This window comes from Squalius cephalus (assembly GCF_949319135.1).
Source record: "Squalius cephalus genome assembly, chromosome: 21".
NCBI lineage: Eukaryota > Metazoa > Chordata > Actinopteri > Cypriniformes > Leuciscidae > Squalius > Squalius cephalus.
In genome coordinates this window covers 4,241,976-4,267,314 of record NC_137142.1, presented here as the reverse complement: position 1 = coordinate 4,267,314, position 25,339 = coordinate 4,241,976, and the positions used below count along the sequence as shown (strand labels likewise).

Sequence of the window (25,339 nt, the reverse complement as noted above, 5' to 3'; positions counted from 1 at the left end):
AGGAAATGCCTTCCATAAAACTCCTGTCCCTTGTTTTAAAAGGAGCAAACTAATCTAATATTCATTCTCAACAAAATGAGGAATTGCTGATGACAGGCTGGGGAAACAGAGTTGGTTCACTATGAATATTCATTAACTAAGGAAGAATGTACCGCCAATCTTTTGTCACAATAGTAACCCCAACCCAACAGAGTTATCCAGGACCAAGATGCAAAGAAGAGGCTTGCCACTTGAGTAAATATAATTAACGTAAGTAAGGGACATCGTATTACAGGGTAATGGCAACTCACCAAATAAATAATTTTGTGTACATGAAATATTGATTAGAGATTAAAAAAATGTTTTATAATCTTGCCTGCATATTGTCTTAAAGTCACCATGAATTCAAAATTGACAATTATAATTTTTTATGGAATACTGCAGTAATTATTATTAATAGATGAATAGATTTATGCATGCACATCACCATTTTTTTCTTAAATTCATGTGCCCTTGAAATGTTTATCAAAATAACTTCCTCTCCTTCCTGCAGTGACATCTGATGACATGCTTACTGGCACGAGGGCGGGGAAACCTGTCACTCACATGAGATCCACCAATAGCAAGCCACAACCATAAAAACATCCAATCAATTCCCCACGGACAAAATCAAGTCTCACCCTATATTTTTTCTTGTTCCAGAAGTGGTTTCACTCGGATATATGTCACAATAGGGAAGAAAAGACAATCACTCACGCAGTATAAAAGTCACTTTTCATGTTTACCTAAGTAATAATGGTAGAAACATTCATTTTGTACAGATTTGAATGATGTGCATTAGTCATTGACTTTGTTGACTATATCTTTGGCATGGTTTGGGTACTCACCTAAACAAGCCTCTTTAATTTCTGTCTTGTCTGTCCTCTGTATAATCTTCACCACGAATATCACAGCCAATGGGGTGAGGAATGAAATTGCCTGTAAAGAAAAATGAACACAATATCCCTTTGCTGCATCCTATTTCACAAAGCCGACATGATTTTTCTATCCAAAAGCATATAATAGGCTAGATGAAATCAAAGTTTTTTTCTTGCCACTTCATGAATGTCTTTATATCTTGAGGTTATAAAAGCTTGTGCCGTGTACACCCTCCACCTCCCACACAAAACTGCTCAAACTGTTGGATGTTTTTGTTCAAATTTCTGGATTTAAAGAAAATCCACAGAAGGGCGAGATCATGCCTGTAAATGTTAAATCCACAGATTCGTGGCCCTTTACAATGAAAAATTAAACATCTGTGAATATGGGTAATATATGAGTTTAAATATCTTTAGTCTGAAAATTTCCCCACTTCTCATCAGAAGGAAGAATATTAATTTTTGGAGCATTTTATATATATATATATATATATATATAGAGAGAGAGAGAGAGAGAGAGAGAGAGAGAGAGAGAGAGAGAGAGAGAGAGAGAGAGAGAGAGAGAGAGAGAGAGAGAGAGAGAGAGAGAGAGAGAGATTTTCCTATCTTTTTACTAAAATGCTTTTTTTTTTATTGTTAGACAAATTGAGGGGGTATGTGTTACTGCCTTTTTGTATTACTATTGGACTTCTTTACTATTTACTATTCTATATTCTATATTTCTATTATTACTGAGCCATCTTTTACCGTAAGTTATCTACAGTACTGATATTACAGATATAGTTTATAAACAGATATATCTTACAATATAGTTGAACTAAAGGCACTAGTTTTCTGCAAAATGCCCTTTTCTAAACCAAGAAAATATTCAATTAAAATATTCAGTTAAACCATTTGGAAAAATGTTGATTATTGTTGAATTGAATTTTTCATTTATTTATTGCTTTGTTAAAGATAATTATGTATTTTGGGTCTCCTGTATGATAGTTGCACATGACTCTTTTCTATAATAATGTGTGTTGGAAACATCTGTTGTTGTGGCATTGTAATATATAAACAGTTCCTTTTGTTTTATGTGTTGTAATGTATGACAAATGATATTGAAAAGAATTTGATAACGATAAAGAATTTGATAACTTAATGGTTTAACACACCATTAAAATACACCAACACAAGTGGTTATTGAATAAGACCATTGAGGAAAATAGGCAGACTCCTGGAGATAATAGCACGACTTGTGTAATGACTGCATTGGATGTTTTTATGAATATGATTATTGCTTTTTGTAATAATATGTGAGTGCAAGTCACTAAACACTGTTAGCAAACGGAAATAAAGCCATGCACACCCTCAGCAGTGTTCATATCATATTGAACCCATCAAACTATTATGAAATCAGTGTGGAATAATGAAAATGTGCCTATAGTGTGTCTCCGAAGCCCCTCTTCAGCAGTAATATCAGCAGTCTGGAAACTTAATGAACAATCATGCATCATGTTAAAATGTGTTCAGACGAGTTAAAGCAATCCAGCCTTACTGGAAAGCATGATTAAATTTGCCATAATATTTGTGCTGAATGATGTGCACTCACAAACATGACTCTCTTCGGGATGTGGTCTGATTCCACCAGAGGGTTCTTGTAAAGCCATAGTTCTTCAGGTTGGATAACTCTTTCAAAAGGCTCCAGGAACTCTGTGAACCTAGACAGAAGAAAAGAGGATGAGACCGTACACTGCCTCCAGTTTTACTGTAAAGCTTTACTATAAAATGACCTGCAGGAAAGTTTGATCAGGGTTTGAGCAGGGTTTAAGGCTTGGATTTGAGGAACCCTGCTGTACACATTTCAACATAAAGTGTGTTCAACATAAAGTGTTTGGTGAGTGGTTTAGCATGGTCGAGTGGGTTTCAGGAAGGACCAACAGTGGAAGATAAAGCATCCAAGCCTTATTTACTTTATTTTTAACATAAGAGTGGACACACTTGGCTTTCAGTGTCAGCCACTTCCAGTTACAGTATTTTAGCTGCACAAAAACAGTCCATTATGCTGCTTGATATTGCAAACTGATATTTGTTATCATATTCTTTTAATTTGTGGTCATAACCATAAACACACTGGTTTGTAGCAGGCAGTTTACTACACTTATACCTATAGTGGCTAATGAATTAGAAATCTGAAAAATAAGGTGGATATTCCCAGGGAATGCATACACTGATTGATTAAAGGTACACCTTAAATTCAATGCAAGTTGCTTTGGATAAAAACATCTGCCTAATGCATAAATGTACATGTATAGAATCCAAACCATTATCCATAGAACAGGATACAGGTTTTTTTAAAAAAAAATTATTTACTGTATATTTTCTTGTCATTTTTTTGGTTACTGGTTCTGCAGGCGAAATGCAAGAGAGGATCGTGTGTGAATGGCCCTTAATTCAAAATAAAACGTATGAATATTTAGAAAATGTTTAGCACTCGTCTGAGCTTATGTTGGTATTTGTCTTTGAGGACAACATTTTGAAAAGATTTCTACATACTGACAGTCTCGCCCATAATTTGTCTGGATTTTGATAATAGTCAAATCATGTAAGCCACAAACTCATTTCTGAAGAGATTATAATGTACAGTATCTCTGAAAATATGCTGACTGTGACATTGGGAACTGTCTTAGGTTTAACATATGCCTTTGTTTAAACTTTTATTCCAGGATATCTATATATACACACACTGGGCAATAATAATATTAATAATATTATGTATTTTTCAGCCTTTAAAGGTTTTTTGCCTTCACATTCAAACTAGATAAGAGCGCTTCAATATATTTCAGATTACAATATATGTAAATAACTGATGTGACAGGCATTATGAGGTGAACAGAAATTATTCATATCAAATGCCACACAGAAAAAGATGACAGACTGGGCTTTCTCTCCTTAGCTTTATTTTGTTTTAGCTTCAAGATAGAAACTGAGAAGCCATAATCCTCTAGGGAGAACAGAAGCACTGAAGAGAGAAATATTACTCAGGCAGCATTACTAATTCAGAATTACTTGTTACTGGATACTGTGTTTAATTATTCTGTCATGCAGTACAGTACAGTACAGTACAGTTAAAACATGAACAAATATGTCATTCTACAGGCTAATGACTTGTCTAAAAGCTAATTAGAGTCAGAATTAAACTACCCTTAAGCAATGAGCCGAGACTGGAGGTGTTTGTCAGAGCCACTCTGCACTATATTTATATTTAAAAAAAACTCGGACATTTTGAGTTTGCTATTCACAAGAACTGCTCTGCGATATAAGAACATAAAGACAGTAGGCGAAAATGACCTGGATGACCTACTACTTCTGGTGAGATTCGCAACCACTGGACACTTTACTATCCCATAAAGCCACAGGAGAGGATTTGAGAATGGAAGTGAAGCAACGCAACTGAGGCTGTAGGTCACATGACAATGACAACATGGCGGAATTTTCTAATTTTATTCATGCTACACACATTCATACTATAGAACATACTTTTTTAACTGTTGGCCAAATGTAGTACCTACTTTACAGTGTGCGATTTCGGACGAAGCATGTGGGTTAAAGACCGAATGTCTATGGAATGTGCTAACATGTCTATGACACGCAAACCACTGAGCAAGAATGATGTTCACGGGAGAACATCAAGGAGGAAAACATGATCTCCAAAAAAAAAAAATATATATATAGCTGCACATCCTGAGTGTGAAAAAGAGCAACTGCTACTGGCAAGACATTTTCTGGACATATGTGTCTGGAAATAAAACACAAAATGCTAAGTGTGGAGAAAAAGGCAGTATAGTGGAAGAGCCGTCATGCTTTGTTGCCTCAGCTTGCTATCATTGACAGAAAAATTCCTTTTCAAGTTGTTCAGGACGCATTGCAAGAATTTTCAGCAGTTGGGTGATACAACAAGACTGTGACCCAAAACACAGGAATAAATTAACCACAATAAAAATGCTTTAACAGAAAAATAAAAAATAAAAACCACTTGAGTGGCGCAGTCAGAGTCCTGATTCAACGTGATTGAGATGCTTTGGCACGACTGATTAATTATTCCAATAATACTTTTGCACCTAAACACGTTTTTTTAAAGGAATGGTACAAAAATACTCAACACTTTTGCAGGGTTTTTGTGTAAGTACTGTACATAAAATGCTTGGTGGATGTTATGCAGCCAGAAGGTCAACCAGTTATTATATCCATTATATAGTTTTTTTCACCCTTCACTGTGAATATTTGCACTATATGGTCAACAAGGACATCATTATTTATGCATTATGTGTTCAAGCAGATTGCTGTTTGTGTTTGTCAGTCTACTTTACATTAATAGCACATGTGAACACATTTACCGTGAGTGAAATGTCTAGGCAGACTAATATGCAAATGTTGAACAGCTTAGATAAGTTTAATGTATATAGTATTGTGTGCACTAACTTGGATGGTTTAATTGCAGTGGACAAATTCGAGTATGGGTTGCCATTGGCCTTCACATGTCACTTTCACTTTTTTAACTTTTCAAAACGGCAGTAAATGGAATTTCATTTAAAAGAGATGTTTGAGTACATTTTCTATTTGTGCTGGCAGCAGATATTCATCAAATAATTCCAGAAATGATTCAGGTGTCTGGATTGCTGTGCAGTCCAAGTTAAGAGTGTTAAATTATGAAGTACTCTGCTGCATCGTCCACAACCTAGTGCTCACAACCAACTTACAAGATTGGGAATTCTGCTGTGCAAATTGAATTCAGCACAGATTCTGGCTTTGCATAATTCAGTTTGTGAATAATTCGCTAGAATACTGCAGATGGTGTTTGAAAGATTTTATTTAACAAAAAAGAATTTCCTTTTCAAATCCAAAATAAGTAATGTGAGTTATTAAATACACTTTAAATCGTTAATATGTATAAATAAACAATAATAAAAAATAATCCAACATTTTCTGATCTCTTCACGTTTGAAGCCTCTAGACAACAACAGCCTGAATATATTTCCTGTGACAGTGTCACCAGAAAAGAGTATGGCTCTTTTGCGGGTTGAAAGGTAGGGCTCATAACTCTTCACTAGGTAGGATATTTCCAACCAACAAAATGCTGAGGTATGTTTCTTGGGCTTTTCAAACTGCATTTACCTTGTATTGTCTCTTTAAAGACACTTTTGGGAGGCTATCCCTTATTGCAGAACCAAAGTTATACAATGTGGAACTAGGGACTCTTGGCCAAATATTTAGCAACAAATAACCAATTATAAATGAAACAGTGCTTGCCTCTAAAAATGTTCACATTCTTATACAGCCACAGAAAATGTTATGCCCTGTATTTCTTTCAGTTTGAGGGAATCTGTGGCAGAAAACGTATTAATAAAGGAATATCCAATTGACTGCTATATGGTCCAAAAAGTCATTTCAGGACAAGCTGAATGGTACATTCATCTAGGTATAAGTGTGACTGATGCGCAAGTGCGAGACAAGCTATGTTTAACAGGGTGCATGAATGTGAAACTTGGAAACCTGAATACCCAGGCTCATAGTCTAAATGTCAAGCTATGTTAATGATTAAGGTGCTGTAAATGGTTTTGGTAACACTTTATTTTGATGATCCCCTTTGAACATTCTGCTGATAAGTAACTTTGCAACTGTATGTCAACTTATTCTTACCCTAACAATTAATACTTTATTAACACTCTACTGAGAGTTAGTAGACATGCAAGTGCAACGTTACTTAAGCTACTTATAATCAACAGAATGTGTTAAGGGAACATCAAAATAAAGTAAAACCATGATTTGTATGCAGTTGTATGCAGAAAAATTATTCTACTCCCTTTAAAAATATCACTGAAAAAACTGTCTTGAGATCTCTGTGACAGCCTGTCACAATTATGCTCTTTAGTTTCATTTTCATAGACTCTTTGTTTGTTTCTCTTCAGTACCTGCTTCCTTTGTTCTAGTTTCACTTAATCTGTTGTCATGGACATTCATTAACTAGCACACCTGTCAGCACTTCATTATCGTTGTGTATTTAAGTTCCTCTGTTCTCTGTTCATTTGAAGGTTCTCGTCGTGTGAGTGAAGTTTGGTTGATTTAATCTTCTGTCTGTGTCTGTATTCTGATTTATTTTAGTTTGTTAATAAAGAACTGTTTAAATTTCATCATATTCACCGTGCCTGATGATCAAAACCACACCAGACCGTGACACAGCCCTGGTCTCTCTAAACAGTATTATAAAAAGTGTCAGATTGTTTGTTCAGCCAAACAGAATGTTTTTGGGGCACTTTTTCTTTCAGCCATTTGGCATGTTCACAGAGTATCCTTCATAATCGGGAAGCCGGATGATGAGAGCATGATAAGTGAACTTGAGTTTGGACAGTGTGAAATGGGTTGTGTATAATGCATACAAGCTTTGAGGGTATGTCTCAAACACAGTGAATGCAAACGTGCATGCAGATTTCTCTCTATAACCATCATGCTGGTGTGCATATAAAAATGCTGACTGTGTTTCTGTGACATTCTTAAACATTGAACATTTTTGAACAACCGACTTGTCAACCTCTGGCTTAACCAATGGCGTGAGTTTAGGGAGGGACAATCTATTTGTCTGAGCAATGGTACAGTAAATGGGGACAGAGAGGAAAGGGCCATAATTTTGCAAATCCATTTGGTACATAAAGTGGCACAGAAATGACTAATTTCACCTTTAAATACTGGGCATTCACATTGGGAAAAACAATGCTTTTTCTCTACAGCATGCATTAGAGATTCTAGACTTCTTGGACTGGCTACAGGATATTGTTTATACAATTATTCTGTTTGACTGTTTTTAAGCACTTGTGCATATAAATATAGCTTTTCTGTAATAATAACTGCCAATTTTGAGCACTGTGATACACTGAGACAGACGGATGTGTAGGAGGGTGGGAATCCCTCTCTCCCCGTCTCTCGCTGTCTTGCTCTATCTCTGCTGTCTCACATTGGCTTCCTGACACGCTGCCACAGAGACATACTGCCAGGACGCTCAGCAGATCACATAAAACATGTCTGTTGAGCGGGGGGCGATCGAAAACACACAAACAAACACAAATCAGTATAAGAACTCTGTTGGATTCATGCCTTGAATAGCATAAGTCCTACAAGGTGTTCAGACTGTTTCTCAACAGCCTGTCATGCCAAAACAAACAAACCACCTGAGGAGCAAACAGACCTCAAAGAGACCTCAAACTGACCTCAGAGACCTCAAACAGACCTCAAAGAGACTTCAAAGAGACCTTAAACAGACCTCAAAGAGACCTTAAACTGACCTCAGAGACCTCAAACAGACCTCAAAGAGACTTCAAAGAGACCTTAAACAGACTTCAATCTGACCTCAAAGAGACCTCAACAGACCTCAAAGAGACCTTAAACTGACCTCAGAGACCTCAAACAGACCTCAAACAGACTTCAAAGAGACCTTAAACAGACTTCAAACAGACCTCAAAGAGACCTCAAACAGACCCCAAAGAGACCTCAAAGAGACCTCAACAGACCTCAAAGAGACCTCAAACTGACCTCAGAGACCTCAAACAGACCTCAAAGAGACTTCAAAGAGACCTTAAACAGACTTCAAACAGACCTCAAAGAGACCTCAAACAGACCCCAAAGAGACCTCAAAGAGACCTCAACAGACCTCAAAGAGACCTCAAACTGACCTCAGAGACCTCAAACAGACCTCAAAGAGACTTCAAAGAGACCTTAAACAGACTTCAATCTGACCTCAAAGAGACCTCAACAGACCTCAAAGAGACCTTAAACTGACCTCAGAGACCTCAAACAGACCTCAAACAGACTTCAAAGAGACCTTAAACAGACTTCAAACAGACCTCAAAGAGACCTCAAACAGACCCCAAAGAGACCTCAAAGAGACCTCAACAGACCTCAAAGAGACCTCAAACTGACCTCAGAGACCTCAAACAGACCTCAAACAGACTTCAAAGAGACCTTAAACAGACTTCAAACAGACCTCAAAGAGACCTCAAACAGACCCCAAAGAGACCTCAAAGAGACCTCAACAGACCTCAAAGAGACCTCAAACTGACCTCAGAGACCTCAAACAGACCTCAAACAGACTTCAAAGAGACCTTAAACAGGCCCCAAAGAGACCTCAAAGAGACCTCAACAGACCCCAAAGAGACCTCAAAGAGACCTCAACAGACCTCAAAGAGACCTCAAACTGACCTCAGAGACCTCAAACAGACCTCAAAGAGACTTCAAAGAGACCTTAAACAGACCTCAAAGAGACCTCAAACTGACCTCAGAGACCTCAAAAAGACCTCAAAGAGACTTCAAAGAGACCTTAAACAGACTTCAAACTGACCTCAAAGAGACCTCAAAGAGACCTCAACAGACCTTAAACTGACCTCAGAGACCTCAAACAGGCCTCAAAGAGACTTCAAAGAGACCTTAAACAGACTTCAAACAGACCTCAAAGAGACCTCAAACAGACCCCAAAGAGACCTCAAACAGACCTCAAAGAGACCTTAAACAGACTTCAAACAGACCTCAAAGAGACCTCAAACAGACACAAAAGAGACCTCAAACAGACTTCAAACAGACCTCAAAGAGACCTCAAAGAGACCTTAAAGGAATACTCCACCGTTTTTTCATATTAAACTATGTTATTCCCTTAACTAAGACGAGTTGATACATACCTCTCTCGTCTCAGTGCGTGCACTAAATCGCTCTGTCTTGCGGCGAAACTTTGTTAGCCCAGTTCATTCAATATGTGCCAAGCAGAGAAGCTACAAAACACCTCCACGTTTTCCCTATTTAAATACAGTTACTCGCCTAGTGTAACTCGACCTAGGACGGTGACACAAAACAAAACATTGCGCTTTTCTAAGCGTGTAAAATGGATAACTATATTGTATGGCGGAATACCATAGCAAGTGCTTGGAAGCACTTCGACTTCGGCGCAGTAATATCTTCACTCGTGAAAAATCCTATCACCGGCCCCCGCTCCCTCTAGTGAAGATATTACTGCGCCGAAGTCGAAGTGCTTCCAAGCACTTGCTATGGTATTCCGCCACACAATATAGTTATCCATTTTACAAAGACAAGTCTAAGGGACGAGGATAAACAAACGTAATGGAAAGTGATGATAACTTTCAAATAAGTTTCACGAGATCACATGTTAATGAAATCTGATGTAATATTATAATGCGTATTTGGCTTGCTGTCCGGGGGGAGGGCTCCGAGCTCGGAATTCGGCCCGACCCCAGAGTACTCCCCCCTATGGATGTATAGATCATGGGTATCTATGAGCAGACCCATCTGAATGTGAGGTGATGGGGTGGTGGTGGGATGCTGAGAAAATTGTCATGAGACAGGAGGTAAGGGAAGGCTTTATTTATACTGGCTTCTTCTTGCTGATTGGATGATTACCTGAACATGCTCCTCCCGAACTTTGTTACATAAAACTTCATTTATTGCACTTTCACCCACTTACACTGTTGCTTAGATGATAAATATCTAAGCAACAGGAGGATACTGAAGATAAACTTTTGCTAAAGATAAACTGCAAAGAGATAAATCCTCTGTGCTGAAACATTGAACAGAGAAAGAATTAATGCACACATCCCAGGAATAATGCAGCGAAGCTTAAATGTGTTATTTATGACGTACCTTTAACAAAGACGATGGATGAGATAATTTGAGAAGTGAAAGGGGGAAAGGTGATGAAATCTACAAGATTACAAATGCAAAGAAAGGGATACTGTCAGTACTCCTGGAGTTTGAAAAGGCTATGCCTAAGAAAATAAGAGTGGGTTACTCGAGTTATGATTTTAGGGAGTATATCCCAGCCCCAATGCGATGTTTCGATTGCCAAAGAATGGGACACAATGCAAAGGAAAGCAAAGATGTGCTAGATGTGGAGGGGAAGACGAGTGTGATAAATGTGGTAAAGATGCTAAAATCAGTTGAAACTGTGGTGGTGAACACAGTGCTGCTTTTGGAGTATGTTTGGTTCAAAGGAAGGCTAGATATACAGAAGTACAAAATAACTTTAATAAAGTTAACAAAATAAAGTTTCATACGCTGATGCAGTTTAAAAAAAAAAAAAGTGAAGGAAATTGACCCAGCCAGAGTCTGTGATACTCTGTAGATATTCTAACTCAAGTCAGTCTGCAAGAAGACATTCAATAGAAATCCCATCTCACACAATAAGTCATAAGCAAAAAGATGAATGAGGATACACTGATTATGGATGAGAACGTCTCGGTTACGTATGTAACCCTTGTTCCCTGAAGGAGGGAACGGAGATGTAGTCGACGTGTCGACTGATTGGGATCACGCCAGGGAGTCTGTCATCTTCGAGTATTGTAAAAACGAGCCAATAGACATTGGCGTGCATGGATCGCATCACACGCCCCGCCCTGCAGCGCGGGTATAAATACGGAAGTGGATGCACGCACCAGTTGTTTTTCGCTGAGGAGCCGGGCAGAACCCGGTCAGCGGTGGTACAGCAATAGTGGCTAGGGGACTACGTCTCCGTTCCCTCCTTCAGGGAACTAGGGTTACATACGTAACCGAGACGTTCCCTTTCAGTTGGGCACGTTCGACGTAGTCGACGTGTCGACTGATTGGGATCCCTACTAAGACGCCACTAGTTCTGCCACCTTCCAGTGCCTAGACAAAAGCCTCCAGATCTTCCGCACTTGCGAATATGACAGGGAGCTTGGAGCAAAAAGGTGCACTTATCCAGTCCAAAGGAGGGGAATGGGTCAGCAAGCCGACACTACAAACCGGGCTAAGGTGAAGCTGGCTTCATGTGAAGGGAGCCCACGAAGCAACCGGCTTGACACATAGGCTAAATTCTTAGCAAATATACTGGTGTCGCCCAGCCCACAACTCTTACTCTGTCAGCGAGGCACTCATATCAACACCCAGGAAGGAACTACAGTGGGCCAACCTTCTTAGTGGGCCAACCTGAGCATGGAAACCACCTTCCCCTCTGCTGGTTTCTGAGACAGACAAGAGCTGAAGAGGTCCTGAGGCTTTGCATTCTGTCCTATATAACTGCACAGCAGGAGGAACAGAGAAAAGTCAGGGCTGGGTCTGCCTCCTCCAGGGCAGCACTTGCAGGCTCACCACCTGGTCCCATCTTACATATAGGGATGTTTTAAATCCAAGATGGCCGAACGCATGGCAGCACGGATGTTTGTTTGATGTGATTATTGAATGTTTGGAGTGGAAGTTTTAGCTGTTATTAATTTTTTGTTTTGATTTTAGTATTTGGGTAGATGCTAAATAGATTATTTTTCGCAGCGCTCTTTTGGATTTCATTGAGCAGTGGAATAATTTCCATTTAAAAAGGGGCTGTGGAATTTCCTCACTGTCAACGGGAGAAGGACTATCTGTCTGGCTTTGTCTGGGCCCACTCTGGATCTGCGGGGAACAAACTAGCTCTGAACAGCGCTCTTTTGGATTTCATTGAGCAGTGGAATAATTTCCATTTAAAAAGGGGCTGTGGAATTTCCTCGCTGACAACGGGAGAAGGACTATCTGTCTGGCTTTGTCTGGGCCCACTCTGGATCTGCGGGGAACAAACTAGCTCTGCTTTGTTGTGTCATACATTGCATTGCTTGATGTGGTTTTTCCCTTCCTCGTGAAGTCGATTGTAACATCATTAGCTACTTCGAAGGACGCGGAGTAGTGCAAAATGGCGTTTGTAACAGCAGCCTTTCTTCTGCTGATTGCAGTGGATTGCACGGGGAATGAAAAGACACCGGTGGTTCATTCTCAACAGGTATGGACAAACTTTTACATCTCATCTGAAGGAACGTTCTCGGACATTGGTCTTATTATGGAACTGCATCACTCATCATCACTAGGGTTGACTCTGTTCGCTTGGATTATAAGGACTACTTTGTTGTCATGAATCGCATTTTGATTCCTAATGCTTACAATGACTCAGGATGTACACCTCGAAAAAGGAAGTGCTTGGTTCTTATTTTATTGTTACTCTCAGGAAATGTACATCCTAATCCTGGCCCTATCATTAATAGTCTTAGTACTCCGGAATATTTTAAATCTAGGACGGGGCTTGGTTTTATTCACTTAAATGTTTGTAGTTTGTTACCAAAAATGGACTTGGTTAGGGCATGGGCTATTCAAACAGATGCAGATGTCCTAGTAATTTCTGAAACCTGGCTTAAAAAAACTATCTTAGATAAGGACATTGTGATTAATGGCTATAGAGTTTTCCGGTGTGATCGTTTAAAGAAGGGGGGTGGTGTTGCAATTTATGTTAAGACTAAATTTAACACCAGGATTTTAGCTTCTCAGTCTACTGTTAAACAATTTGAGATTTTGGTGTTAAATCTTGAAATAGCTATAGGTCAGCATATTACTGTTATTGGTTGTTATAGACCCCCTTCTGCTGTTGCCGATGCTTTACCAAATTTGATGAAATTTCTAAATGAATTTGATTGCAATGATATTGTTTTAGTGGGAGATTTAAATTGGGATTGGTTATCCTCTGTGTCTGATGATTTTAAAAATCATTGTAATGGTTTAAATCTTACACAGATAATAAATACTCCTACTAGACCTAATGTTAGAAATCCTAATAAAGCTACACTTATTGACGTGTTCTTGACAAACACACCTCATAAATACTCCTAGGTGTGTTTGCTAACGATTTGAGTGATCACTGTGTTATTGCAGCAGTACGAAATACAAAACTCTCTAAGACTAAACCTAGAATAATTTTTAAAAGAAACTTGAAGCACTTCTGTGAGCAAGCGTTTTTGCATGATTTGTCTTGCTTTGAATGGGATAGAATTGCATTTATTGATAATGTGGAGCTTGCTTGGAAATATTTTTATGATGGTTTTAGTGGAATTGTGGATAAGCATGCTCCCTTTCGGAGGTTAAGAGTAAAGGGACGGGATAACCCATGGTTTACTCCGGAGTTGGCTAATCTTCTTCGGCAGAGAAACCAAGCCTGGGCTAAAGCAAGGCAATCTGGGACAGATTCAGATTGGCTCAGTTTTAGACAGCTGCGCAACCGCTGCACATTTTGTATCAAAAAAGCAAAATCTGATTTTTATTTAGCAGCTACAACAGAGAACCTAAACAATCCCCGTAAATTCTGGAAAGCATTGAAATCGGTATGCTCCATGAATGCTTACAATGAGTTACCTCCATATATTATCAATGATAAAGCCGTTATATCAGAAAAGCCTGCAATGTTGGATTGTTTTAATAAGCACTTTGTGGAAGCTGGTTCCTTGTTTGAGCGTCAGCTCCCTGTAGGAAATTCAAACGTGACAAACTGTTTGAATTCATCAGTACCACCAACGAAATCTGGGGCAAGCAAAGAGGTATTTTGTCTAAAGCCTTTCTCTGTCGCAGATGTGCAATCAGCTCTTGTTGCTTTGGACCCTAGTAAATCTCCGGGCCCTGACAATTTAGAGCCTTATTTTTTTGCGAATAGCTGCTAATTTTATTGCTAAACCAATTTCAATTATTTTTAATCTCACCTTAGTCTGCAATGAGATTCCATTAATCTGGAAATCGGCCTATGTACTCCCTCTTTTAAAGGGTGGTGATTCTGCCCATTTGGATAATTATAGACCGATCTCTAAGTTATCAATTTTAGCTAAAGTTTTAGAAACTCTGGCTGGTGATCAGTTAAAGGATTATTTGCTTTCCAACCACATTTTGTCTGACTTACAGTCTGGGTTTCGAAGGCAGCATAGTACTACTACTGCAACAATGAAGGTCATTAATGACTTTATTGAAGCAGTGGACTGTAAGAACACCTGCGTAGCTCTTTTTATAGGTTTATCTAAGGCATTTGATACAGTGGATCATTGCATTTTATTGGAAAAGCTACATAATATTGGTTTTTCTGACCATACTGTAGATTGGTTTACCAATTATTTGGCAGATAGAACGCAGTGTGTTTATTCGGACAATCTTAAATCAGCAACACTGACTGTATCTAGTGGTGTACCGCAAGGATCAGTTTTGGGTCCAATTTTATTTACTATTTATATTAATAACTTGGGTCAAGACATCCCACAAGCTCATTTTCATTTTTATGCGGATGATACCGTTATTTATTGTAAGGCTGCAACTTTACACCAAGCTTTTTCACATCTACAAACTGCTTTCAATCTTGTTCAGGCACAACTGTATCATCTTAAATTAGTTTTAAATGTTGAGAAAACTAAGACTATGCTCTTTTCAAAATCTAAGAAGTCTTTTGAAAGTCTTCCAAATATTTTTAATATACATGGAGAACAGATTGAACAAGTCAAATTGTATAAGTACTTGGGTATAATAATTGATGATCAGCTCTCTTTTAAGTTGCACATTGAAAAACTGGTACAGAAGCTCAAATTAAAAATAGGATTTTATTTTAGAAATAAAGCCTGTTTTTCTTGGAAAACCAGGAAGAGATTGGTTGCTGCAACATTTCTCACTGCACTTGATTATGGTGACCTGCTCTATAGAAATGCGCCTGATAAATGTTTATCTTCATTGGATACAGTCTTTCATAGTGCACTAAGATTTGTGACTGGATGTAAAGCATCAACACATCATTGTACTTTGTATAAAATGACAAAATGGCCTTCATTATCAATGAGGAGGCACATTCATTGGCTTATGTTTATTTATAAGTCTATGTTGGATATGCTCCCTTCTTATCTTTGCACTTATATGTCTCGTAGCAACTGTTCCTACAATTTGCGTTCTGGTAATTTGTATTTGTTGTCTGTACCTATGGTCCGTACAGAGTTTGGTAAGAAGGCCTTTAGTTATGCAGCCCCTTCCACATGGAACACATTGCAGATTGATTTGAAGTTGCAAAATTTGATTTCTTTTGGTCAATTTAAACATTACATGAAATCTTTGGAAATAGATGCTATAAATTGCTGTTACTGCTTTTAATATGTATTTTTAAGTAGTCTTATGCTGATTGTTTATGTATGTGTGTTTGTTGTTTATATTTGTTACTGTGCGCTGTCAATACACTGTCATCTTGGCCAGGTCTCTCTTGGAAAAGAGGTTTTAAATCTCAATGAGATAACCTGGTTAAATAAAGGTTAAAAAAAAAAAAAAAAAAAAAAGGGAGAGGAAGGAACCTTGGGCACATATCCAAGCCGGGATCTGAATTAGTGAGATTTAGCCGGCCTGAAACCAGGTACGATTCGTTGACCGAAAATGTGTGCAGGTCCCCTAACTTCTTAATAGAGCAAGCAAGAAGGAGAACTGTTTCTTTAAAAACAGATTTTTAACTCAACTACCTGTAGTACTCATGCAAGATTTCATCTCCTTGCACTGCTCAGGAACCTGACGATCAAGTCGTACTTCCTATATCTCAACTGCATCCTGATGTGCTTTAATGGCAACATCATTTTCAGGATGGAGCGGAGCAGCCACACTCCGACCCATCTTCTGCAGGAAGGAAGCACAGAAGTGATCAAACACTCTCGGTTACAAACACTCACCCTATTGTTTAAGAACACCAACAAGTACTCTGTTGAAGTAATTATGAAGTACTCTGCTGCATCGTCCACAACCTAGCGCTCACAACCAACTTACAAGATTGGGAATTCTGCTGTGCAAATTGAATTCAGCACAGATTCTGGCATTGCATAATTCAGTTTGTGAATAATTCGCTAGAATACTGCAGATGGTGTTAAATAAAGATTTTATTTAACAAAAAAGAATTTCCTTTTCAACTCCAAAATAAGTAATGTGAGTTATTAACAGACAACAACAGCCTGAATATACTTCCTGTGACAGTGTCACCAGAAAAGAGTATGGCTCTTTTGCGGGTTGAAAGGTAAGGCTCATAACTCTTCACTAGGTAGGATATTTCCAACCAACAAAATGCTGAGGTATGTTTCTTGGGCTTCTCAAACTGCATTTACCTTGTATTGTCTCTTTAAAGACACTTTTGGGAGGCTATCCCTTATTGCAGTACCAAAGTTATACAATGTGGAACTAGGTGCTCTTGGACAAATATTTAGCAACAAATGACCAATTATAAATGAAACAGTGCTTGCCTCTAAAAATGTTCACATCCTTATACAGCCACAGAAAATGTTATGCCCTGTATTTTTTCAGTTTGAGGGGAAAATCTGTGGCAGAAAAAGTATTAAAGGAATAACCAATTGACTGTTATATGGTCCAAAAAGTAATTTCAGGACAAGCTGGATGGTACATTCATCTAGGTATAAGTGTGACTGAGGCGCAAGTGCGAGACAAGCTATGTTTAACATGGTGCATGAATGTGAAACTTGGAAACCTGAATACCCAGGCTCATGGTCTAAATGTCAAGCTATGTTCATGATTAAAGGTGCTGTAAATGATTTTGTTAACACTTTATTTTGATAATGCCCTTTGAACATTCTGCTGATAAGTAACTTTGCAACTGCATATTCTTATAGTCAACTTATTCTTATCCTACCAGTCAATTAGTATTATTGGTATTAATAATAAGCACAAAATAAAAGCAAAAGCGTTATAAAAGGAATTAAAAGAGATAAATGATAGTTATAAAATAAATTTGAGTAAAATGAATTAAAGTAGTAAAAAGATACATAGATAGAACAAACTTCTCATCTGGCAAAACACCGGTGTATCTTATTTTGCATATAGTTTTACTCTTACACTGTGTCTGTGGAGTTTATTCGGCGCGCCTAAGAATTCCACTGGACGTCTCCAATAGACCCGATTTTTCCCTAAAATCGGACAGGAGGAGCTCTGGGACTGACTCCTTGGGTTCACTGCCCCATCAGTCCGCACCCCAAAAAAACCATTTGTTCGGAAGCTCTAGGAGTGGAGTCGATCCAGTCCGCATCCCACAGAACCTCAAGTTTAATTGACACATCAAACTCACTACTCCACCACAGACCCAGGTCATCAGCATGGTTTCATCTCTCAATTTCTCCAATTAAGTAATTTATGTTTGTCTCTTATCCAATTTTCAGTGCCATTTGAGTTTAGAATCAAAAGGAGGATGCAGAGATAAAATACAGTGTAATCAGTCGGACGCACAGTGGCACAGTGCTCATTCAGTAAATGCACAGCTAAACAGATGTGTTTTGAGTCTGGATTTGAATGTGACTACTGTAGGAGCACATCTGATCTCTTCTGGAAGCTGGTTCCAGCATAATAGCTAAAAGCGGACTCGCCATGCTTTGAGTGAACCCTTGGTATTTCTAGCTGATGTGATCCTAATGATCTGAGTGATCTGTTGGGTTTATATTCAGTGAGCATATCTGCAATGTATTGAGGTCCTAGGCCATTGAATGATTTATATACCAGTAATAATACTTTAAAATCAATCCTAAATGTAACAGGGAGCCAGTGTAAAGACCTGAGTGTGATGTGTTCATATTTTCTAGTTCTGTATGAGCAGCAAATGTCTTATGGTCTTTTTGGGAAGGCTAGTGAGGCATTACAATAATCCACCCTGCTGGTGAGATTCCTGACTTGATTTTTAGTTGTTAGACGCCTAGCGTAAAGGTATGCGTTCACCTTGAGAACTTCATCTTTGTTTCCAAACGCAATGACTTCAGTTTTGTCTTTGTTTAACTGAATAAAGTTTTGGCACATCCAGCTGTTCACTTCATCAATGCATTGGCACAGTACTGGTTAATATAAGATAAGGTTAGGTAGGGGTAGGTTCAAGGTTAGTACCTAGTTATTACCCAGTTATTGTAATTACTATAATAAGTACATAGTATGCACATGGGGAACAGGACTGTACAATAAAGTGCTACTCTCATTACAAATGTATTGGAGTACAACAGAGTATAAATTCATTTTAAAATGTAGTCAAGTATAGAGTAAAAGTTGTGTATATCTTTGAAACTAGTTTGTAAAAAAAAAAAAAAAAAAAATTAAATACTTACGTACAGTAACTAACTTTACTCAAATACTTTACACCACTGACTTTAGAATACTGTTCCAAATAATTAGTCATTTCTTCCTAAAGGATTTGGTAATATTTGAGTCTGAAGTACGCGTGGGTACTAGAAGTGGGTTACCATGATCTTTACTTTAGAATTAATTATACATAGTGCATTAATCTCATTAATTATGAATCTGTATTTAGTAGTTCTTAGTAGTCCTCTGGGAGATAGGAAAAAAGAGAGTAGTTAATAGTGAATTACCTCATTCAGTGCTATTGTCATGATTCCTGTCTTTTTTTTTCCCCTGGTCTTGTGTGGAGTTTTATGTTAAAGCTACAATATGTAAGAATTTTGTAATAAAATATCCAAAAATCACTTGCACGGTGTGATATATTTCCTGCAGTTGTGTACTGTACAATATCCCAAAAGTTCCCAAAGATTTTTAATTTCACAGAAATTCCAATTTTAAATTATGGCTCGTCCCTGACTCCCTGTTCACTTGTCGCTTGTCAATGATGTAATATCCGCGTTATCCCTGGTTTCCGCTCGTACTGCCATAGTAACCATGGCGACAGACGTGCACAACTGCGTTACGTCTAGCGCACGCTCACGCTGTTGTTGTTTCGTTCAAACATTATGGACCTCGACAAGAAAAACGAGGATCAATATCAGCGTGGCATTTTCGAGATGCCGAGAGCTCCACATCCGTGACAAACTTCGACTTGACAGAGAATGGAATGTCCTTATTCCTTTATATCCACGGGACTCGCGTGTGGCGCTGATTTCTGTCTCTCATTAGCAATCACGACCTGCTTCATACCACAGTCATGTTAAAAACATCAATGTATTCACTCATCCATAAACATTATTAGATCCTTCGACCTTCGGCATGACAAGTCCCATCATTCCGCTTATCACTGCGTCATCAACCGACGCCTTTGTTATTGTAAGAGGTTAGCGACCCCTAGCGGCGAAAAAAATGACATATTGTAGCTTTAATTCCTGTTTTGCACCATGTTTTGTAGTTTTTCTTGTTGATTCGTTCTTTGATTGTTCCTAGGTGTGTCTTGTTTGTTAATCAGCCCTTGTGCATATATATCCCAGTGTTTCTCATGTTCCTTGTCTGGTTTTGTCCTTAATGGTTGTATCGTTTGTGTTTAGTTCAGTTTTGCTTAACTTGCATTTGCCTGGAATTATCCTGTTTTCCCTTTGTTTCTGAATTTTCTGTTATTGCCTTCATCTTACATACTTGGATTTACTTTTGTTACGTTTTGTTAATAAATGTTATCTAACTGCATTTAGATCCTGCTCTCTGTTGTTTCTGAACCACTCAACATTACATATTACTTACTAATTAGTTTCTTGTTAGTTAATAGTAGTTACTAGAATGCCAATATTGCGTTTGTCATTTGTTCCTGTGTACAGTAGTTATTCATTAACGACGGAACAGTATTCTAAATTTTTAAATCAGTATTTTCATTTTTACAATCCTTGTAAGAAGCTATCAATTGCAAATATTTCAAAGGGATTTTAGAAAGTGTTGATAGAAGAGAAATATGGTGTGGCTTTAACTCCCATAAAAATCTATTGGGAATCAATCACGTAGATATAAATGGAGAAATGGTTGACGAACTAATGGATGAGAGATCACTTGTCTGCAGTCATAATGATGGAAGTGGCACTAGAGTGGATGTTACAAGAAACTCAGTTTCATAGACCTTGCTTTTGGTCTCAGGAAATATGAGTAATTTATGTGAATGAAAAGTAATGCATGAATAAAGAGTCCACTGAAACAATATCGATGGAGGGTGGTGTAGACAGCTGTGCAGAAGCAGTGATTTTAACATGATTGTTAGTGCTGCATCAGCATCCATTCCTAAAAGCACAATGAATGGAAAAAGAAAAATTATTCCACGGTGGAACGATGAATGTAGAAAATAGAAATAGATATTTTAGAATTTTAAGGAAGCAATTGAGTCAAGATCATTTGAATGACTATCAAAGAAAGACAGCTATGGCACAGAAAATAATTACGTTGTCCAAGAGGAAAACATGGAGAAAATTCTGCTCCTCTATTGGTAGAGAAATACAATTGGATGACGTTTGGTCAATGATTAAAAAAATGAGTGAGAAAAAAAAAAAAAGCCAAAATTAGTGTTAGTTGATGAGGAATATTTGTTGATTACAAATAAGGAGAAAGCAGATCGTTTGGGCAAGAACTTTGCAAGCATACATAATGGAAGTGGCTAAGATGAAATACACAAACAATGGAAACAGGACATTATAAGGAAATATCCAGAAATATTAAAGAAAAAGCATCGTGAAAAGTCTTCCCTTGATATGGACTTCACACTATATGAGTTGAAAATGGCTTTAGAGAAAAGTGGGTATATGGCTCCAGGACAAGGTCAATTAGTGTGCGAAATGTTCAGATAATAACCTGACAAAGTATTGAAAGTTTATTTAATAAGATATGGAGTTAAAGTGCCCAGATATTACCTTTTATTAAGCCTGGCAAAAAACCCAGATAATGCAGGAAATTGCAGGCCTATAGCATTAACATCTCATTTGTGTAAGTGGTTGGAAAAGGTAATAGTTCGCAGATTGTCATATTATTTAGAACAAAGAGGAATGATTAGCGCACATCAAAATGGCTTTCACAAAGGATCTACGATAGATGCCTTAGTGAAATGTGATAATGAGGCAGAAAAAGCTATTAGCACAAAAGAGGTTATGATTATAGTGTACTTTGATATTGAGAAAGCTTATGATTCAATGTGGAGAGAAAGACTAATGATTAAACTATATAAAACTCTTAGTAGTCTGAATGCAATTGAAACAAAAAGAGGTGATTTATTGATGGAAATATCAATGATATTGTTGAGAATACAAAGTTTTGTTGGCTTCCAGCGCATGTTGGTGTGGAGGGCAATGAGAAAGCAGATATGATTGCAAAGGCTGCATTGAAATGAATGTATAAAGAAATAATGAAATTTCCCTTTGGAAAAGGTGAGGTCAAATCAATAATAGGAACAGCAGTGGGAGACTCATGGCAGATTAAAATGGGACACAGATAGCAAAGGGAGACGTTATTACAATACACAGAATTCGATAAAGGTGAAGGCTTTTAAAGGAAATTGCAGAAGAGAAGAAGTGGTTTTCTCAAGGTTAAGGCTAGGACATCCCGGACTTAAATTAACCCTTTTTAAAATGGGAAAATGCATGTCAGATAAATGTGATGTTTGTAACGTCCCTGAAAAAGTTGAGCATGTTATAAAATGAGGTGGATTTTAGGGACAGATGAGAAAGTAGTAAGGCAGTCACTACACTTCTTAAAGACACAGTGTTAGAGTGCAAAATATAACTAGTATAATTTAAGTTATTTTTTTCTTTCAATAAACTGAAGTACATAATGGCCTGATGCACATCCCGGTACAGTAGGTGGCGACAAAAAACAGAGAGAGAGAGAGAGAGAGAGAGAGAGTACAGTCTATCTTGGGCTGTGTCACCACTATACCCTCGTCCACTATTCCCTACATTACTCGACTAATATTGTCCACTTGAAGAAGTGAGTGAAAACAAGAGTGTGAATTCGGACACTGGAAGGTTACCGCTTTTGCATAGTTTGTGCTTGCTGTTTATAATTATTTGACACTTAGCAAATTGTCAGCTCCAGTAGTAATGAAAAGATTTATCTTGAACTCTGTCATGGTAACTAGCATGTATAAACCTTAATTGAACAATTTAATAATAAATTAAAAAGGAAGTTAAACCTGTATGATATTATGCTGTAGCCACATTAGATTATGGATGGATGATTCAGCTGTGTCTTATGGTCAGACACTGGACTTTCACAGTGCATTATTGTCACGGTATGGGTTTTGTGTCTTGTTCTTGTCTGTCATGTGTTCCCCTGTCTTCTCATGTTTAGCTGTCTCCTGTTATGCTCATTAGTCTTCCCAGGTGTTTCTTATTTACCACGCCCCCTTGTTATCTTGTTTAGCTTGGTTGTCTGTGTATTTAAGCCCTGTGTTTTAGTTCAGTCATTGTGAGTTATTGATGTTGTTAGGTGGCCGCCGACACGCCTGAACCTGAGCCCTCAGCAGAGATAGCCGCTGCCACGGTGTCTGTTCCTGTTCCTGAGCCGGTGTCTGTTCCTGAGCCGGTGTCTGCTCCAGCCTATGACCCCGTAGCTGCCCCCAAGAAGATTTTGGGGGGGGGGGGGGGCAGTAGGTCCCGCGATGGGACCATGAAGGCCACCCCGCCATGGTCTCCTGAAGGGTCTTCGCCGCCGTGGCTGCCCGAAGGGTCTTCACCGCCCTGGCCGCCCGAAGGGTCTTCACCGCCGTGGTCCCCCGAAGGGTCTTCACCGCCCTGGCCGCCTGCACGTCCTGCTCCGCCCTGGCCGCCTGCACGTCCTGCTCCGCCCTGGCCGCCTGCACGTCCTGCTCCACCCTGGTCACCCATGCTCCACGGCCCAGGCCCGCCTTGCCTATATCCTGGTCCCGGTTCCTCCTGAACTTTTTTTTTTTTTGGGGGGGGGGGGGCGTCGGGAGCCGCCCATAGAGGGGGGGCTATGTCACGGTATGGGTTTTGTGTCTTGTTCTTGTTTAGCTGTCTCCCGTTATGCTGATTAGTCTTCCCAGATGTTTCTTATTTACCACGCCCCCTTGTTATCTTGTTTAGCTTGGTTGTCTGTGTATTTAAGCCCTGTGTTTTAGTTCAGTCATTGTGAGTAATTGATGTTGTTAGGCTGCATGTTCTTTGTTCTGTTCCGAAGTCTGAGTCTATGTCAAAGTTCTAGTTTATTTAATAAAAACACTGCTGCACTTGGATCCTGCTTCTTGCTTCCTGCTCTGCATCGTAACAGAATAACTCACCACAAATGGATCCAGCAGTTGTGAGCAACCAGGCCCTAAGGAGATTCCTTGCTGCTCTATTTCAAGATGGCCAGCCCATTGAAAGGTATGTGAAGGACTTCTGGGCTTTCTGCCATTTAGCGTCACTAGATGACGTCCAGCTCATGGATCTGTTCCGGAGCGGTCTGGACGAGGATATCGCCCAAATGATGCCAGAGGTCTATACCGGCTGGACGCTAAAAAGGTATATCGACCTGGCCCTTTCCCTGAGTGATTCGTCGTTTGCTGTGGGCGTGGAGGAGAAGCTCCGTGAACCCGCAGTATCCCTTCAGCCTGTTCTTCACGTCACGCCAATCATCAAGCCAGCCACCAGATCGGTCTATAGCCGTCCGGGACTGGTTTCCAGCGTGGCCGATTCCCCGCTGATGTCAGCACGTGTGGCCAAGAAGACTCTCCTGCCCAGCCTGTCCCGGTCTCAGTCCCTGTTCCAGAGTCCGTCCAGCACAGAGCCTTTGCCGCTGGTCCCGTCCAGCACAGAGCCTTCGCCGCTGGTCCCGTCCAGCACAGAGCCTTCGCCGCTGGTCCCGTCCAGTCCTGCCGAGCCTGTGCTCCGCATCAGCCCTGCCGAGCCTGCTCTCCATGTCATGCTGGTTCAGCCAGAGACTGTTCACGTCACTGACCCCGTAGCTGCCCCCAAGAAGATTTGGGGGGGGGGGCAGTAGGTCCCGCGATGGGACCATGAAGGCCGCCCCGCCGTGGCCACCTGAAGGGTCTTCGCCGCCCGAAGGGTCTTCACCACCCTGGCCGCCCGAAGGGTCTTCACCGCCTTGGCCGCCTGCACGTCCTGATCCGCCCTGGCCGCCTGCACGTCCTGCTCCGCCCTGGCCACCTGCACGTCCTGCTCCGCCCTGGCCGCCTGCACGTCCTGCTCCGCCCTGGCCGCCGGTACGTCCTGCTCCGCCCTGGCCGCCTGCACGTCCTGCTCCACCCTGGTCACCCACGCTCCACGGCCCAGGCCCGCCTTGCCTATATCCTGGTCCCGGTTCCCAGTGCGGGCCTGGCCCTCTGTCCCTCCCCCAAGACCGCCTCCGCTTCACCGCCCTCCTGAACTTTTTTTTTTTTTTTTTGGCCATCGGGAGCCGCCCATAGAGGGGGGGCTATGTCACGGTATGGGTTTTGTGTCTTGTTCTTGTCTGTCATGTGTTCCCCTGTCTTATCATGTTTAGCTGTCTCCCGTTATGCTGATTAGTCTTCCCAGGTGTTTCTTATTTACCACGCCCCCTTGTTATCTTGTTTAGCTTGGTTGTCTGTGTATTTAAGCCCTGTGTTTTAGTTCAGTCATTGTGAGTAATTGATGTTGTTAGGTTGCATGTTCTTTGTTCTGTTCCGAAGTCTGAGTCTGTCAAAGTTCTAGTTTATTTAATAAAAACACTGCTGCACTTGGATCCTGCTTCTTGCTTCCTGCTCTGCATTGTAACAATTATGAGTATTCTCTAGCCATTTAACATACATCAGTTGTACACTCGTTATTGCGCGGTGCATTATGGGATTGAATGAGTGCACTCGATAACGTCCACTATGGTTTCGGATTATGGTTTATGGTTTCATGTAATTGTTTATAGCAGTGATTTATTAATTGTATTATTGAATTATT

At 39.7% G+C, this 25,339-nt stretch overlaps 1 protein-coding gene across 1 annotated transcript in view; it reads right to left on the bottom strand.

Annotated features, from left to right (window-relative positions):
• plpp4 (phospholipid phosphatase 4) overlaps nucleotides 1-25,339 on the bottom strand; it is a 116,895-nt gene that overhangs the window by 43,955 nt on the left and 47,601 nt on the right. The window contains exons 2-3 of the mRNA XM_079855112.1: nucleotides 2,488-2,596; nucleotides 867-957 (exon numbers count right to left, since the gene is read on the bottom strand). Coding sequence (XP_079711238.1) covers nucleotides 867-957; nucleotides 2,488-2,596 — 200 coding nt within the window. The remainder of the gene's footprint in view (nucleotides 1-866; nucleotides 958-2,487; nucleotides 2,597-25,339) is intronic.